At 43.8% G+C, this 16,775-nt stretch overlaps 1 protein-coding gene across 7 annotated transcripts in view; it reads left to right on the forward strand.

Moving 5' to 3' along the window:
* Nucleotides 1–954: 954 nt before the first annotated feature.
* MLIP (muscular LMNA interacting protein) overlaps nt 955–16,775 on the forward strand; it is a 1,822,558-nt gene continuing 1,806,737 nt past the window's right edge. For 4 of the 7 annotated variants that reach the window (XM_085610855.1, XM_085610858.1, XM_085610860.1 and 1 more), the window contains exon 1: nt 955–1,142. In XM_085610855.1, coding sequence (XP_085466981.1) covers nt 1,080–1,142 — 63 coding nt within the window. In that variant the 5' untranslated portion in view covers nt 955–1,079. The remainder of the gene's footprint in view (nt 1,143–16,775) is intronic. The other 3 variants (XM_085610861.1, XM_085610859.1, XM_085610857.1) reach the window with 1 other exon arrangement.

Genomic DNA, 16,775 nt, shown 5'->3' on the forward strand with positions numbered 1-16,775 from the left:
GGCCCTGCTCTATAAGGGCCCAGAACTGCAGTTTCCCCTACAACAACCCCCATTGTTTCAAGCACCATGCTATGGAGTCATAGCAGACAGGCACTTCTCTGCCTTATCTGCTGTATCCCTGTTCAGTAACTCTTCCTCTCTCCTCTTGTGTCGTCTGGGCATACATTTTGATGGCTGAGTTTAAAGAGTGAGTGTTAAAATTGATAAACATCCAGACGAGCCTACCTGTGCCGCAGCCATATTGGTCCAGGCAGTAGAGGTCACCCGCTTTGTAAAGCATAGTTTCTGTTGCTTTGAAAGAGAAGAAAACTGCTATGAAAAATGTTTCCCATGCTGCGAAAAGTATGTATGTATATATTATTGTTCAAGTTACTGCCGTTAAATATATTGTAACAAAAAAATTATTGCTTCGTTCAAAAAATGCTTTTCATAAAATGTAAAGTTGTAACAGGGTTTATAAAACGTTGATCTCTCTTGTAAATATTGCTTAACTTTGCTTGTATTAGACATGTGCGTTAAAAGTTTCATTAGAATTTCCTGAGGCAGGCATATAATATCTGTCTAATATACGATGCTGGCAGGAATATTGCTATGTTTTAAATCAAATATGTCCGATATCTCTAGGGCTGAATTTTAACGGCGGATTTATTTCACGCACCGTTAACCAGTCGATTTAGGCCGTAAAAGGAGTATGTGTGGGATAGCGCAGATTTCAATAAGCCTTGTACACTACTATACAGGAATGTTCAAATGATTTTTGGAATTGGTAGTATTTAATTCATGGTTGTTGGGCAGCTTAGAGGGATTCTGGGGGGTTCCGTTGAAAGGTATTTCTAACAGTTCGGGCGTTGATACTGAGAAAGGCCAGCGTTATTGTTATCTGAGGCCAGCTGCCTGGCTTCTCTCGGTGCTTCTATTTGTGAGTTTTCTAGATCTATAAATGGAAACACAGGCTAGCACGAAGTTATCCGTCGAGCTGCTCGGCTGGCTTACTGTGCCACAGCGTGGAAGTGGCTCCGCTATCCTACATGCGGATGGAATAAATTGTGTCTACCACGGACCTAACTCTGCTCTGGGACATGGAATTGGGCAAACCGAAGGCAGAAAACTCTTCAAACAAGGCTTCGAATCACAACATGGCGGTAAGATTTGGAACACTTAAGACATGTGGAAAGGGTTTGGTTAACGGTACAGAGGGGGGTGATACAAAACAACTTCGCGTTTTATAGAAAAGTTGTCCCACTTCAGCCTACTATTCATGCTTCGTCACGTAAATACGTTTTTGATGATGTTTTATTATTGTTAATCCTAACTAGGCTAAAAGCCTTACAGTGGCTGACGTAGTCTATTTATGCAAATTGGTATTGACGTAATGCATTGCTTTAATTGAATACAGTCAAGATCTCCCTTTACTACGCTGTCTTTTCTTTTTTGGGTCTGTCATTAGAGTCGTTTTTGCACTATAGTTTTCTTCCCAATAACACTAAATTCCTGTAAAGGACGGATTTGGTGCACTAAATGCCTCAGTGCTTAGCCAGTGATCAGCGAATGTGTGTAACAGAATTCAGGGGCATGACAACAACAGGTGCGCCGGCGAGGGCGGCGCCCACTTGCACTGGGACATTTAATTGAGATATATTAGGACCTTGACTAAAACGAGCCTGCTGTTCTGCAGTCATTTCACGCCGTGCCAGGGGCTATCAACTCTACCTTGGACGGCGGCGTGATTTAAGAGATCGAAGGGGGCAATCGGAGGATGCGGAACTATTAGTGGCTGTCTGAGGAGAAAGAAAAATAAAGTATGTTGTGTCTTTCTCCTGCTTGTCCGTGGTCTCTTACAAGTGAAACACGGATGGATGCTGTATTTGCTAGCAATAATTGTTCTTTTCGAAACTTAAAGGGTTCATGGCATTAACTGGAGTGACTTGCAAAAAAAAGACCCCAGAGGACTTTCTCAGACAGCTAGTGGGCAGAGACTGCAAGCCTCTTTCATTGTTGCATTCTGTGCACATCTCATCATCCAAATATTGTCCTTCACTTTCTATGTACTCAAAAGGCCTTCTATCTCTTATAGATAGTGTAGCAGGAAAACGACCACAATCGTAAACTATTTTTAGTCTGTGAAAAAGCTTACCAACAGGTAGGTCCATGCATCTGAATCTGAAATAAACAACATCAAAGCACCTCTCTACCATACTTCATATTTTGTAGAGTGCACGGTTTTATGCTTCTTTGTATTAAATTGCAGATTGATTTTATGGTGTTGTTATCCATGGTCTCTATACCTAATTCTCACCATCACCTATGAAACGTAATAAAAATGCACTACTCACGTTACATGTCATCTACCAATGAATGCCAGTGCTCATGTCGGCCATACCTACCTACATGCAGACTCTCAATACACACCACTTTGGATATTAATTCATTATTTTCCATTTGAAAAGATGTCGTGTTTATTCCCTGGAAACCTCGCTGTGACATTTGTGAAGCACTCCTCTCCATTGCATATTGCATGAATATTGACGTCGAATGTGTTTCCCTAATATGTTCCATATTAGCAGTTAGTAAAAGTGTGACGTGTACAATCTCTGGCCTCCATGGTGTGAGGGATTCTGGTTCTGAAGTCAGCTGTGTTCTTTGTGTACCGCCGCATGGCTTAGGGACACTGCTGCACATATGATCTTGAATGAGGCAGATAACAAAAGAGCCAGTCAGCAACTACTTTTGCAAGTGCTAGTGTTGCATGTGCCCTACCTGATGCCAGCTCACGGGATGATAACTTTCGTTTGAATGTTTTTTTTTTTAGCCAGGGCTTTCACTTCTCAAACTAGTGCATTTATGAATTGTAGTCTTTGTTTGCTGTAATAAACTGATGCATTTGTTACCAATGATTTGTAACAACCAAAAAAAAAACTTGTACGCAGGGCCGATTTACAAGACCATTCCAGATGTAAATTCAACTTGCAGTTGCAAATGACTTCATTTAGGAGTACACATTACTTTTACAATTAAAAAAGCCGAATTTGTGCTTGTTTTTCTCAAAGTAACATTTCCCTCGTAAGGTCTATGTGACTTAACCTGCTTCCACAGGCAGAGCAGAGTGGGAGTTTCAGCATGTGCAAATTCATAAACTAGCAGGTTTGCTAGAATTCATAGCCTTTTACTCTAACCATTCTCTATGTGAGTTTTATTCCTTTTAAGGGCACGAGAATTGTAGGTGGAGGATAGTTTTTACCGGGGAGAAAAAAGAAAGAAATACAAATATACAATTGCACTATTGTGAAGACAATTTGTAATGCAGTTGTATACTATACACGCTACCTGTTTGCAAATGACTAACAAACGTAAATCGGAATTCACAAAGTTTAATGGGAATACTCTAAAAAACATTTGTCATTTCCAGAAATTTGTAAACCTTCACTGAAATATAATTGTAAATTTACGAGTGCAGATTCATGGGATTTCTTTGACAATCATAGGTAGATGAATGATTTGGCAGGCCTATGTCAGTGTATTAGTATTAAAAGGATGAAGTTACTGAATGGCAGTGCATGAATATAGAAAGAAGGCCAAGGAAGGACCAGATATGTAGAGGGCACACTATTATTGCATTGTTGTGACAGGTCATCATTTGAAAGAGGACAATTGTTGAAAGCAAACTGAAGTAATCCAGCGCCAAATAAAAGTCACTTCTCATAAGAGAGGTCAAAGGATTCATTAGGAATTCACACAAACCTTTCCCCTATCTGAGATTGTATTTCATGAGCAAATAGTTTAAAGATTCAGTGGACATGAAACCTATTTGCATACTTCAGTCCATTGTTCATTGTTTCCTTTGATCTCCTGTCCTTAATGTGTGCCTGATTGTGTGTTTGTTAGAAATTGGGTGACTGGTTGTCTGGGGTGTGAGCCCTGGTCAAGCAGTAACCACAATCTTGTCAGAGTAAACCACAAGCAAACCTAAAAGTAACCTGTACTCACCCCCTGGTAGCTTGGCAGAGAGCAGTCAGGCTTAACTTAGAGGCAATGTGTGAAGTATTTGTGCAACACTTCAAACTGTACAACAGTGAAAACACCTCACAAAAAGACCCCACACATGATTAGCCCAATATAACTCAAACTAATCAATAAAATAAGACCAAAACACCTATAATCTAATCAGTAGAACTGGAGTTATCAATTTTTTTAGAATAAACTGCAAAGTAGCGGGAAACATCGGTTACATCGCGGTGTTTACACCGCAATATCTTTACAACGCGGGTATTACAAAGCAAGTCATTACAATGGCTTGCGCTGGTTGGCTCTCCAACCTAAGGAATAGTGTGATTTACTATTCCAACACCTTCCCTACTGTACGTAGACTAGAGTTGGAATAGTAAATCATACTATTCCTAAGTCCAGCGCCCTCCAGCACAAGATGTTGTAACAACTTGAGTTGTAATGCCTGTGTTGTAAAGGTATCACCGCGATGTAAGGTCATATAGTCAAAGTAGCACCTAAATGCATAAAGCACCAACCAGGGACATCTGGTCATGCTGGACACAGTCAAAGTCAAAAGTTCAGGCAGACCATGATGGAGCGTGGGTCGGATACAGTCCCAGATTAGTCCTGCTGAAGTTTTACCTTCTCAAGTTTTGTGTCAAGAGTCCCTTTTGCATTGGAGAGGGTCGCCAGGAGCAAGGAGAGCATCGTGGGTGGCAGTCAGCGTAGCGCAAAGAGCAGGCCAGGCATTGCAGATGGACGGGTTGAAGCTTAGTGTTGGCTATCACCCAAGGCCTGCCAATGGTTCTGTGTGCAGACGGGCTGGTGGTGGCTCTCTCTGGATTTCGGTGCAAGCTTGATTTTAAGAATGCTGAGCCACACCAAGGGTCCAGGACCTGATGGGAACCACTTGTGGGTCAGGAACTCACCACAGCTGCTGGGCCCAGAAGCTGGTTAGGGAGCCTTTTATGTTCTTGAGGCTCAGATCAGGAGGCCAGCAGACTAGCCCTTGGAGTCACTTTGTGGTCCTGGGTTCAAGATAAAGTTACAGGTCCAGTTCTTCTTCACTAGACAAGAGGACAGTCCTTGTAGTAGCACAGTAGTCCTTCCTGGCAGAGAATCCAACAGTCTAGAAGTGTACTGAAGAGTTTGTGTCTGAGGTCCTTCTTTTATACACAGTTATGCCTCTGAAGTGGGGTGAAGCTTCTAGAGGCATTTCTTAAAAGTGCACAGATGTCCTGTCTTCCTGGCCCTGGCTCAAGACTAACTACAGGGGGTATGCAGCCCTTTGTGTGGAGGCAGGACACAGCCTATTCATGTGTGAGTGGGGCTGTGCCCAGTTCCTTCCTCCAATCCTGTCAGTAATCGCTCATCCAGCCACAACCAAACTCCCATTCGTATGTGGCTGTCTAGAAGGAATACATGAAACCCAACTGTCACCCACATCCAGTCATGTGACCAAGAGCCAGGCTGCAGGCACCAAATGGCTAAGGCAAGAAAATGTCAACTTTCTAGAAGTGGCATTTTCAGAACTGTAATTTAAAATCCAACTTCACCACAAGTTGCGATTTTAAATTAGGATTCCAGAGACACCAAACATGAACCACTTACCTTTTCCCATTTCGAATTTACACTTAACTAATATAATAAGCTAATTCCAATGTCATCCTATGGGAGAGGTAGGGCTTGTAATAGTGAAAAACGAATGTAAGAGTTTTTCACTACCAGGGCCAATAAAACGTATTTGTACATGTCCAAATTTCTAAATGCACCTTGCCCTGTCTTTGGGGTTGTCCATGGCCTACATTAGGGATGATGTATATGTATTAAAAAGGAAGAATGGGGCATGGCAAAATGTTTATTTTGCAGGTCAAAATGTCAATTTAAACTGCTAACACAGGCTCTGCAATTGCAGGCCTGAGATATGTTGAAAGTGCAAATTAAGTGGGTGGCACAACCAGTGCTGCAGGCCCACTACTAGCATTTAATTCACAGGCCCTGGACACATTTAGTGCCACTTTACTAGGGACTGACAAGTAAATTAAATATGCCAATTGGGTATAAGCCAATATTACCATGTTTTAAGCAGAAAGCACAAACACTTTAGCACTGGTTATGTAGCAGGTTTGAGCATTTATGCTCAGGTTACAGCTTGATAAATCATGTAAGATTACTTACTGTCTCAAGTAGTGTTGCAAGGGAGTCCTCTACACATATTGTCAATTGCAGTCTTCATGTTATCAGACAAGTACACCACAACACTTATCAATATCCCTAACTGCCGTGTTATTAAGTAAAGCTTCTTTGATGTTCATCAGTCTATTTTACTAACCCTTCATTAAGCTAATCTGGTGCTTTGCGTGATTTGCTGACGCATTAAAAATTAGATGCCTTTTTGAGTGTTGATGACCTCTAGGTGAGTGTGAGGCATGCTAGGCCAGTTTTGATAACTGTGACTGGGTTACTCTTACCCTGTATGATCCTGTTGCCAAAGTATAACACATGGTTTTACATCCTGTGGACACTCCATTCAGTGGTATTGGTGGAGATTGGGTTTGACGGTAGTAAATGTAGATATAAGGTTTGCAATACATCTTGCTTCTGTTGGCTGAATGTTTGATCCAGAGGTGATTTGGTGATGTTCTCCAGAAAAAACATTATACTGTCATGATCACTAAATAGCTCAGTCACTAAACCTGAAATAGCAATCTCTCTCATAGGTTGTGTGACATTGTCTCCTGTAGTGTTTGTGAAACTGTATGCTTTCTTACACATTGCAACATAGGCATGCCTATTGACTGCTCAATGTTGAGAATGTCACTGCTCACCATACATTGTAACCAACATACTGAACAATCAACATTGGGATGCACAACATGTTACAGTCAAAACATCACAAGTCAGTGTTCTTAGGGCAGGGCATTTCATGGGCAATTCAGTGCAAAGAGCAACAGTTTTACAAGTGCAGTGTCATGTTTCAAGATAGTGTTAAATGTCTCAGATACTGCGTTCTTAATCTCTGATGAAGTGATTGCGCTAATACACGAATCACTGCAATGCACGTTGAACTACAACACCATTGCTGATAGTTACTTCACATTCCATGGCCTTTCATTTAAATCGTGAAATGTTTTTATTTTCAAGGCGTGAAGCGTGGCATCTTAAATTTCGATAGAGCTGTAGACTTCTCCATCCATGCACGTGCAGCTCTTATAGTCCCTTCCTTTCACACTACCATGGTGGTTTGTAGTCTCTTTCATCCATTGCACTATTTTCTTTCCTTTACGGTTTATTCTTCAAATTTGTTTTTATACCTCCATGAGGTTGGGACCTTCAAGGGACTGAATGCAAATAAACTTAAAGAAATGGACAAGCCATCCACATACTGCACAAGAAGGAGTAGTCTGTTTGCATAGTTGATTATTCTTACCTCGTAAGGTTTCCTTCTCCTTGTCAGCAGTGTCTCTGCTTTTAATTGCTGTCGCAATCTTGGATGCAATTGGAGCTGTCAACAGTTCATCAACATGGAGCCGTTACTGGGAGTTTGGTTTTCCTCGTGTTTCCAAGGGTGTGTTTTGCCAATTCTATTTCACTTCTCTTCAGGTCATGCGACCTTCTTGTAAATTTCTACTATGGTTCTTTTGGTGGAAATCTCTACATTTACTTTCAATGCAAATTGTTTATTCACGTACAGTTTATTTTTCAGGTTGTCGACTTCAGAAATTAGCATTGTCACCTTGTAACCCATGAAGCACAGCTTTCTCTTCCTGCCAACATTTAAATGTAATTCCTTGCTTCTAACTTCCATATGCTTTTCCCTTACTTCTCCGGATGTAGTTCCTCCTTCCTGCAGGCAAACGTCTCCAAAATACTTACGTTTTTTGGGACGTGCTGTGACAGTGCAATTTCTGTGATTCTGCTATTGCATTGTGCTGTTCACGTCAGTGCTTAATTTTTGAAATAATAAGTGCCAGGACTCTAGTCAGGAGTCCACTGCTGTGTGCACCACCCATTGCCCCTGCCAGCGCTGCCAAAACAACGCAGCTACTGACCAATGACAGTTCCGACTATTTCAGGTCCCCACTGCTACAAGAATGGCTTGGGTGGCAGGTAATAGTTATTTTTAATGTATATTGAACTAATAATTAACTGTTGTTGCGGTCATCTCTAAATTAGCCAGACAACACCACCTTTTGGCAGACTGTCACCAGTGCCAGTGTTGACAATTAAGTGCCAGTGCCGTGCACCGGAAACCACCAGCTCAAATTAAGAGCTTCACGTGTGTATACATGGACATTTTAACCACACAGTGGGGCATATGTAAAAGGAGTTAATGCCGCATTAGCTGCACTTTTCAAGCAGTTTTTTAAGACCAGAAAACAGCTGGTCTAAAAAATGGAGATAACACTTGGGGCCTCATTTCAGCATGTTTAGGTGCTAGGCCGTGCTGCAAGCAATGTTGCTGCGCTTCCCTGCAACAAAACTACAGGGCAGGACTGCACACCATCAATAAGATAGTGCGCATTCCTGGTCCTCACTCATGAAAAGTGTTGCAGCGCTGCAACAAGACAGCTTTGCAACACTTTTCACTACCCCCTTCTTGCAACATCACCAATGCGCTGTATTTACTGGACAGCGCTCTATGACGCAAGTAATGACAGATACATCTGGTGCAGTTGTGTCACAAGAATGACGCAACTCCAGCAATGCATGGGGCCAGCCTATCCCTGTGGCACTATGTCACCCTTAGGCCTGTCATAATGCAGGCGTAAGGTACTGACACAGTGCTGTTCTTGATGGGTGCCCTGGTGTCGGCGCAGTTGGAGATCCACCGGTGGCGGTTGCGCGCTGCAGGGTCATCGTCTGTAAGCGTTGGCAGAGTGGTGGTGCTGAGGGAGTTAAAGAGACGTACTTCTCTGGCCTTGATCCAGCTGCGAGGGGGGGAATGATGGTGGCTGTGTACAGTGAGCATGGTGAAGCCGTTATGTATACAATGATGGTCGGTCCAGGAAAGTCCTGTGGTGTGGCTGTAGTTTAAGGTCCCGATGGCGGAGGAGACGTGCTCAACCGTGTGTCCTGCTATGTGGCTTGCTGCGGTGACTAGCTGCTTGAGTCTGATGTTGGGGAGCTACCCCATGAGGGGGTAGTGTTTTCTGGTCACTGGTGTTGTCCAGGGGGAAGTTGACTTCGCCGAGTAGGATGTTGTCAGTGGAGTGGAGAGCCTGGTGTGCAATTAGGTCTACAATTTTATTGGAGAATGGGTGTCTATGGCCCGGGGGGCATGCAGATGAGGGTGCCGCAGAGGATGGGGTTGAGGTTGGTCCGGATCTGAATGTTGAGGTGTTCCATGGTCACCGTTGGGTCATTAGAGTGTGTGGTCAGTCAGAGTGTGCTTCTGTAGGTGATGGCAATACCTCCTCCTGGACGTTCAGGGTGGTCCTTGCGGGTGATTTAGTAGCCGTCAGTGATGGCGATGGCGATGTCCGGTCCGGAGCAGATGTTGGTCCTGGCAGGCAAATGTGGTGTCCAGGGTTGATGGCAAGGTGGGTACTGGCGCTGTAGGGGTGGAGTGTCCGAGAGGAAGGGTCCTTGGTGCTGAGCGCAGTCCTGGAGCTAACGGATGCAGACGGGCTTGCCTATGGCTTGCCTTTGGCACAGGAGACGTCCATTACAACACAGGAATTACAGCGCAATGCCTTTAGAATGCAAATCCAACAATGCAGGTGCCTTTACATCGCATTCCATTACAACGCATTGTGAGGTCAGCAATGGGGAATTTTTAATTTTTAGGGTGGGTATGGGTTTCGGGTGTCGGAGATGAAATGTGGGGGGTATTATGGGGTAAAATGTGAAATTTGGGGTGTGTTTTGGGGTCAATCATGAAAATTGGGGTGTGCATGTGGTTAAATATTAAAATTGGGGTGTGCATTTGGGCAAAGTATGAAAAGTGGGCAGTGAATTTGGGTCAAATATGATTTTTAGGGTGTGTTTTGGGGGCTCAAAAATGAATTTTAGGGTTCAGGGTTTGCTTTGGGGTGCAAGGCTCAGTTTTAGGGTTGCACTCAATGAAGTGGGAATTGTAATGTTTACATCTCCGCAATCCAACACCTTCCCCACTGTTGCAATATGCCTAGTATTAGTATGCATTGTAATGGAATGAAATATAATGGTATGCATCGTAACTTCATATATACCTTTGGCACACCAGTGGTACGCCCACTGCTCATGGCCACACAGCGGCCGCCATTGAGAAGTGCTGCGGGGGACTGGAGAACTGGGAGGTGGGAAACGCTGGAAAGAACACTGGTTGGGGCATGGACTCGGGTGTGTGTGTGTGTGAGTGGGTGTTATAAATATTTAAATGAGAGAAACCTTATCTCGAGGCCGGGTCCTGTGTCTTCGTTGATCCTGCTCTCCTGAGTCTGCTTCCAGGAACAGGAAGTAGGCAGCCTGGCTCCCACCCTTAAGCCAATCACAACGCTGCAATGCGGCATTGGGATTGGTCATTGGCGCCAGGACGAGGTGTTCAGCCAAGGGCTGGAGGTGTGGGCATGTTCTCCATGCAGGCTGTAATGCAGCCTTCATTGCGAACAGGGCAGTGCACATAACTGCTTTGTGTGGCCCGATGAAGCATTCACTGTGCACTTGAGTGGGCATGCCACTCTGTCCCTGCCCTCCTCCGTGAGTGGAATAGCCCTATAGCAAAAGAAACAAGTCACGATAACATTAGGAAGTTATCATCATGGGATGATTGTTCCTCTTCTTGCACTGCTTGGAAGCAATGGGGCAACGCTCTTCCGCCATAGCGGGTGAGCCGACACTGGGAGTGTGCCATCTACTGGTGCTAGGCCTGGGCGACTCGACCCCCGGGCCTGGCGTGAACTTGTAGCGTTCCCATAACACATGTTTGGCGCAGCTCAGGGGCCTCACCCTCCACAGCGTCCAGCCAGCGCAACCTCATCCGCCCTGTGATGCAGAGAGATGCCACCCACCATTGGTAATCCTCTCTGTGCACCCCGGTGTAGTGGTGGATCGTAGTATGCGATGCAGACCTCCCTACGTTGGTGCACAGGAGCGCCTCTACGATTCACAGCTCCAAGGGGAACAAGGCGGTCTTCTCACACAGGTCAGCAACGTGTCTCCATGAGACAGGCCAGACTTCATCACCTGGTATGGGCAATCGCTGCACCTTAATGTCTACAACCACAGCTCATCAACTCCACAGCTCCTCCGCATCCAACTTCAGGCTCCCGACGCAGGTCCAGCGAGGCATCTAGGCTTCAGACGCAGGTCCAGTGAGGCCTCCAGGTGCAGGTCCAGTGAGGCATCCAGGCTCCAGGCTCCAGGCACAGGTCCAGGGAGGCATCCAGGCTCCAGGTGCAGGTCCAGCAAAGCATCCAGGCTCCAGACGCAGGTCCAGTGGCGCATCCAGGCTCCAGACGCAGGTCCAGCAAGGCGTCCAGGCTCCAGACGCAGGTCCAGTGATGCATCCAGGCTCCAGACGCAGGTTCAGCGAGGCATCCAGGCTCCAGACGCAGGTCCAGCGAGGCATCCAGGCTCCAGGCGCAGGTCCAGCGAGGCATCCAGGCTCCAGACACAGGTCCAGCGAGGCATCCAGGCTCTCAACCTGGTCATCCTGGAAGTTGGGTGATTTGAGGGGGTTGTTGGTGTGTGCTGCACTTGGCCCTGGCTGCTCCATTTTGCATTTCATTGTTTATTTTGCCTATTTTCTATTGGAGGTCGAGTGATAGACAATTTGTTTCTATTAGAGGCAAAAAAAATCCTCACGTTGGGCTGACTAACGTGTTTTCTTTCGCCGCTAATGTGCCTTTCGTTGGTTTTCGCCCACTAATGCCGGAATTCCTATCGCCATCACGCTAATGTGAGCGTCAGTTTTCGCCGCTGATCCCTGAAGCTATCGCCATGTAACGACGTCTTGTACATACGCCGCTAACAAGGCAATTGTTTTTAGCGGTACACAGCAGTAAGAAAACTGCCGCTAACTAGCGTTAGCGGTAGTTTTCGACAGTCCTTGTACATATGCCACAGTGTTTCATATCTCTGGCGCAAAGCAAAGATTTTCACTCAGTGAAATAATAGTCAGAAATAATCACGAGAAAGAGTGAAGAGGGATGTCATTGCGGGTTAATTCATTAGTAGTGGACGTGAGTTCAATGAAAGCTAAAGCTAAACTGGACCTCATTACAACCTGTCTGGTTTTGCAAAACATGCTTGGCAGGAGATGTGTATATAATTCACAGATATTCTGCTTCTTTGCTTCGATTACACATGCCTTCAGATGTAACTGATGGGAATTCTCAATGACCCAAACTGTGCCCCTAAAATATCAATGATATTTAGAACTTACTTTCCTGTCATTGAAGCACATCCCCCAAGATGCAACTGTCCATCAGCCACTCAGCCTACCCCATCGATACCACACACCATGCGTGGAAAGCCAGGTGACTGTGGTGCCTAAAACACAACACTAAATCACTGAGAAGGCAAATTACTGTCAGAATAATACACCGAGTCTGCTCATATATAAATGCATTTTCATAGCATTGAAACAATATTTTTTAAACACAAATATTGTGTAAACGTACAATTGCGAATTGATTAACAACATACATAACGTACTAACATGTTGTCTTTAAATTATATCAACAGCAATAAGCAGATATCTTGAAAAAAAGTGGTATTTATTACCATGTGAGAGAGGAAAAAGTCAGTTATAGTACGCCAATTTCCCATTTTGTGCAAACTACCAATGTATACTACTAACATTTTTGTGGTTTCAGCCCTTTATGTTTCTCTTAGAATGTAGTTATATTCAAGGCCGCCTACCATGCTTCGTGGAGCTCACTGAACGGAAGGAAATGCATGATACCTAAAATAGTCATGCATGTATAATGAATTAGTAAAACCATACATCGTAGATGAGGAATGCACCACATGCAGAAGGATTGGAATACACATGCAAATGAGGTCCCTACGTGTAAATATAAACAGACCCCAATTAAGAGAACGGCAGGTCTGGAGCATAAGCAAATTGTTAACTGAAAATGGTAATCAACTATAAACAAGTATGAAAATTTTAGAAAGCAGGTAAACGTTGAACAGACAAAGAAATGTTAATCAGACCCGATAAATGGGAGAATAGTTTTTGTAACGAAATGATGAGTACAACAACAGAGATAGGTTAAACAAGTAGGTGTGGAAAATGATCACCACTGAAGCATGTCAGCACATAACACAAATATGGCATCACACAAAATCGATTGTGTTACTTTGCATTTGACACCATACAGTCCGGTGTGTCAGTCTGTGCTCTGGATACCTCAGAAAGCAATGGCACGTTTAGGTTCATGGGAATATGTTAAGTAGCTGAACATATCCCAACAGTTTAGGCTCAACTGAATTGTGCATGTAAGAAATTCACCTCACAATATACAGGGAGAGAGTGGCTAAAGGGTTATATACATGCTCTGGAGGAGCTCCCGCATGATGCCTCTCACAAATACTTCACAGAAGTGAGACAAAGGTCTGCTTGAAATATCTTGGTCTTAACCTATGGTACCTGGGCAATCAAGATGTACTCTTAGAAAAGTACTTGGGAGGGGGGTACAAGAAAGAACATGTCGAAAGCTAATATGGTTTGGAAAAAGCCCATTTAAGATTTAAGTAAACCTTTTAACAAAAATAAACTTGCTATAAATAAATGCCAGTAACATAATGGGGATAATAAAATAGAGAGAAATGAATTATAATAAGAATTTTCAGTAGAAGCAAACTGGATTAGCATACACAAAAAAGTAAATTGTATACAATGCAAGGGTGTGGGAAATGGTGTAGTGGTGAAAAACACACAATTAAGCAATGCATCTTTCAAGCAATCCTGGATGAAAAGATAGGTCCAATAGTAAGTGAACATATGCAAGTGACATTGGGTGTTTGAATATATTTAAAAAGATACGATGACTGTTGGATTTAGCCCTTTTTGCAGGGTCACCACAGGATTTTTGCCTCCTGTAGCTGAACCCGGTTTTGGTTGGCATTCGGACTCTGTGCACCTTTTCCCGCTAACCAGTGGTAAAGGGATTGTGGTCTCTCTCTAAAACATGTTACAGTTGGCATCTACCTGATTGGTACACTTAATTTGCTTGTAAATCCCTAATATATGCTCCTAAATGTTCCCAGGGCCAGCAAATTAACTGCTGCTACTGTGCAGCAGCACTCATTGTGCCACCCACCATAGTAGCGATTTAAAACATGCCTCAGCACTGCAGCCTGTAGTGAAGTTTTAAGTTGTTAGTTTGACCTGTCAAATAAACCTTTTGCCGGGCTTGAGCCGTGAAGGAACAGCGTAGCAATGGTGAGCCTGCTGCCTGTCCCTCATAGCGGCTTGTAGCAGCCAATGTTAACAATACCCTGAACATCCCCGAAGACAAAGTCAGTTTATGGGAATCAAAAGGGGTGGGGGAGTGCTGGTGCCAGTACGGATCTGTGGAAGTGGGTCAAGGAGACCAGGAGTTAAGCCACTCCATCAATGGCCTTGCTGCACCAATCCTAACGTGATTTGTGGGTAGAGTGTAAAGCAGAGGCAAATTTCCCAACAGAGAAGCCTCCAAGGGTGCTTTATTTTAATACTTCTGCTGTTGACTTATACCCTCCTTTTATTACATATAAGGAAGTGATTGCACAATTTAAGCAAAATGTCCCAATGAAAGAGATGAATTGGTCGAAGATCAAGAGAGCTACCCAAGAGCCAAAGGAGTCAGTGAATGCATATTATAAGGGGCTTATGCAGATTCATAGAAAGGTCAGTGGAGTCAAAGACCCCATAACAGAAAGCAATGGTTTTGTGTCAGCTTTTATTTCTGGTTTACACCCAGAACTTAGTTCTCATCTTCAGCAGAGTGCAGGCCAAGAGTATAAATGAGGTACTGAAGTATGCAAAGTACTCCAGTGACTGTTTGAGCCCAGCAGTGTAAGCTGAAGGAGAAGCTAATGATAGCTCAGGCAAAGCATTTTCAGAGAGTTGTTAGAAATCAGTACATGGAATTGGGAGACTCTGGTTTTGGTGCTTCAAATCCTAGTCCAGATTCTGTTGTGCAGAGTGTGAGTGTGAAAGGAATTAGTTTTCAGAATGTTCAAGGTGTTCCTCATGGTAGAGAAGGATGTGCAGTGAATGGTATTTCTGTAGGTGTCTTGAACATTGGTGCAAGAAGGTAGACAAAATCCTGATCAAATTTGGAATGATTGTATTCCCCAAATGCAGCATAATCCAAATCAGTTAGCATAGAGTGAACTGTGACAATCCCTGCCAACATCCTAAGGCCAACTTGCTCCTGTGCAGAATATGAAGAATCAAAGGCAATTTAATACAAATGTGGCCATAGCTCTAGTGAAGCAGCAAAATTTGTGAAATAAAATGTCAATTCTAAGTCCGTACATGACTAACATAAGTTTTGCTCAGTTTCCAGCAACAGTGACTAATTCACAGTGATAGAGCTTAGGGGGGAGGAGGATTGCATGATTGATGCAGTCCTAGAAATAGGCCAGAGTTGCCCATTTGTAGATGGTGAGGTTAATAGTCAGCCAATATTTTGTCTGATTAATTCAGTTGCTACCTGCTCCATGGTTCACCCTATGGAGATTCCAACCCTAACCCTCTGGGAAATGTAATCCAAGTTGTTGGTATCAGTAACAGACAGGTGTTGGTCTCGGCCCTCTATGCACGGTCACCCCCAAACATTTTTCCTTCACCCTCATATTTTTCAGAACTTGACTTTTTTTGGCTTTAGGACTCTTTGCCACTGGTTAGCAGTGGTAAAGTGCAAAGTGCTCACTCCCTAAAACATGATAACTTTGGCTTACACTTAATTGGCATAATTAATTTACATATAAGTCCCTAGAAACGTAGTCACCATATACCCAGGGCCTGTAAATTAAATGCTACTAGTGGGCATGTCACACTTTTTGTGCCACCCACTTAAGTAGCTCGCAAAAACCTGTCCCAGGTCTGCCATTGCAGCTGACTGCAGTTTTAAACTGTAATTTCCACTTAGCAAAGTAAACCCCTTGCCAAGATCTAACCCCCCTTTTATTACTTATAAGATACCCCTAAGGTAGGCCCTAAGTAGTTCATAGGGCAGGGTGCATTGTAATGAAAAGGTTTGACATTATCTTTTGAGTTTTACATGTCCTGGTTGTAAAAAAAACTCACAAATTCGTTTTCACCACTTTGAGGCCTACCTCTCCCTTAGGATAACCTTGGGTTACCATATTACATTTGATAGGTGCTGATTGAGAACAGGTGGAGATTTCATGCTTGGTGTCTAAGAGAATGCAGTTTACAATCACCTTTAATGGCAAAGTCGGGTTTTAAGTTACAGTTTTGAAAATGCCACTATAAGAAAGTTGGTATTTTCATCCCCTAGCTGTTCTGTTCCTGCAGCATGTTCCTGGGTCACATGACTGGGTACAGTTGGTAGTTGGACTTTGTTTATCTCTCTCAGATCACCACACTATAGAGGGATTAGGTGTGCCTGGCTGGGCCATCACTGGCAGGATGGGGACGGAGCTGAGCACAGCCCCCATTTTCACATCAATAATCTGATCCCTGCTTTCACACAAATAACTTTACTTCACTTTATTGTTCAGGCAGCCAGCCTGGAACCAGGGCAGGTGAGGCAGGAAACTCCAAGCACTTCAAACATTTTCTATGTCAAAGAAGGCCCAAGGTATATCAATAGGACCCTCATGCACACTCTTCATTTCACTATCTG

Source organism: Triturus cristatus, chromosome 6 (genome assembly GCF_964204655.1).
Source record: "Triturus cristatus chromosome 6, aTriCri1.1, whole genome shotgun sequence".
NCBI lineage: Eukaryota > Metazoa > Chordata > Amphibia > Caudata > Salamandridae > Triturus > Triturus cristatus.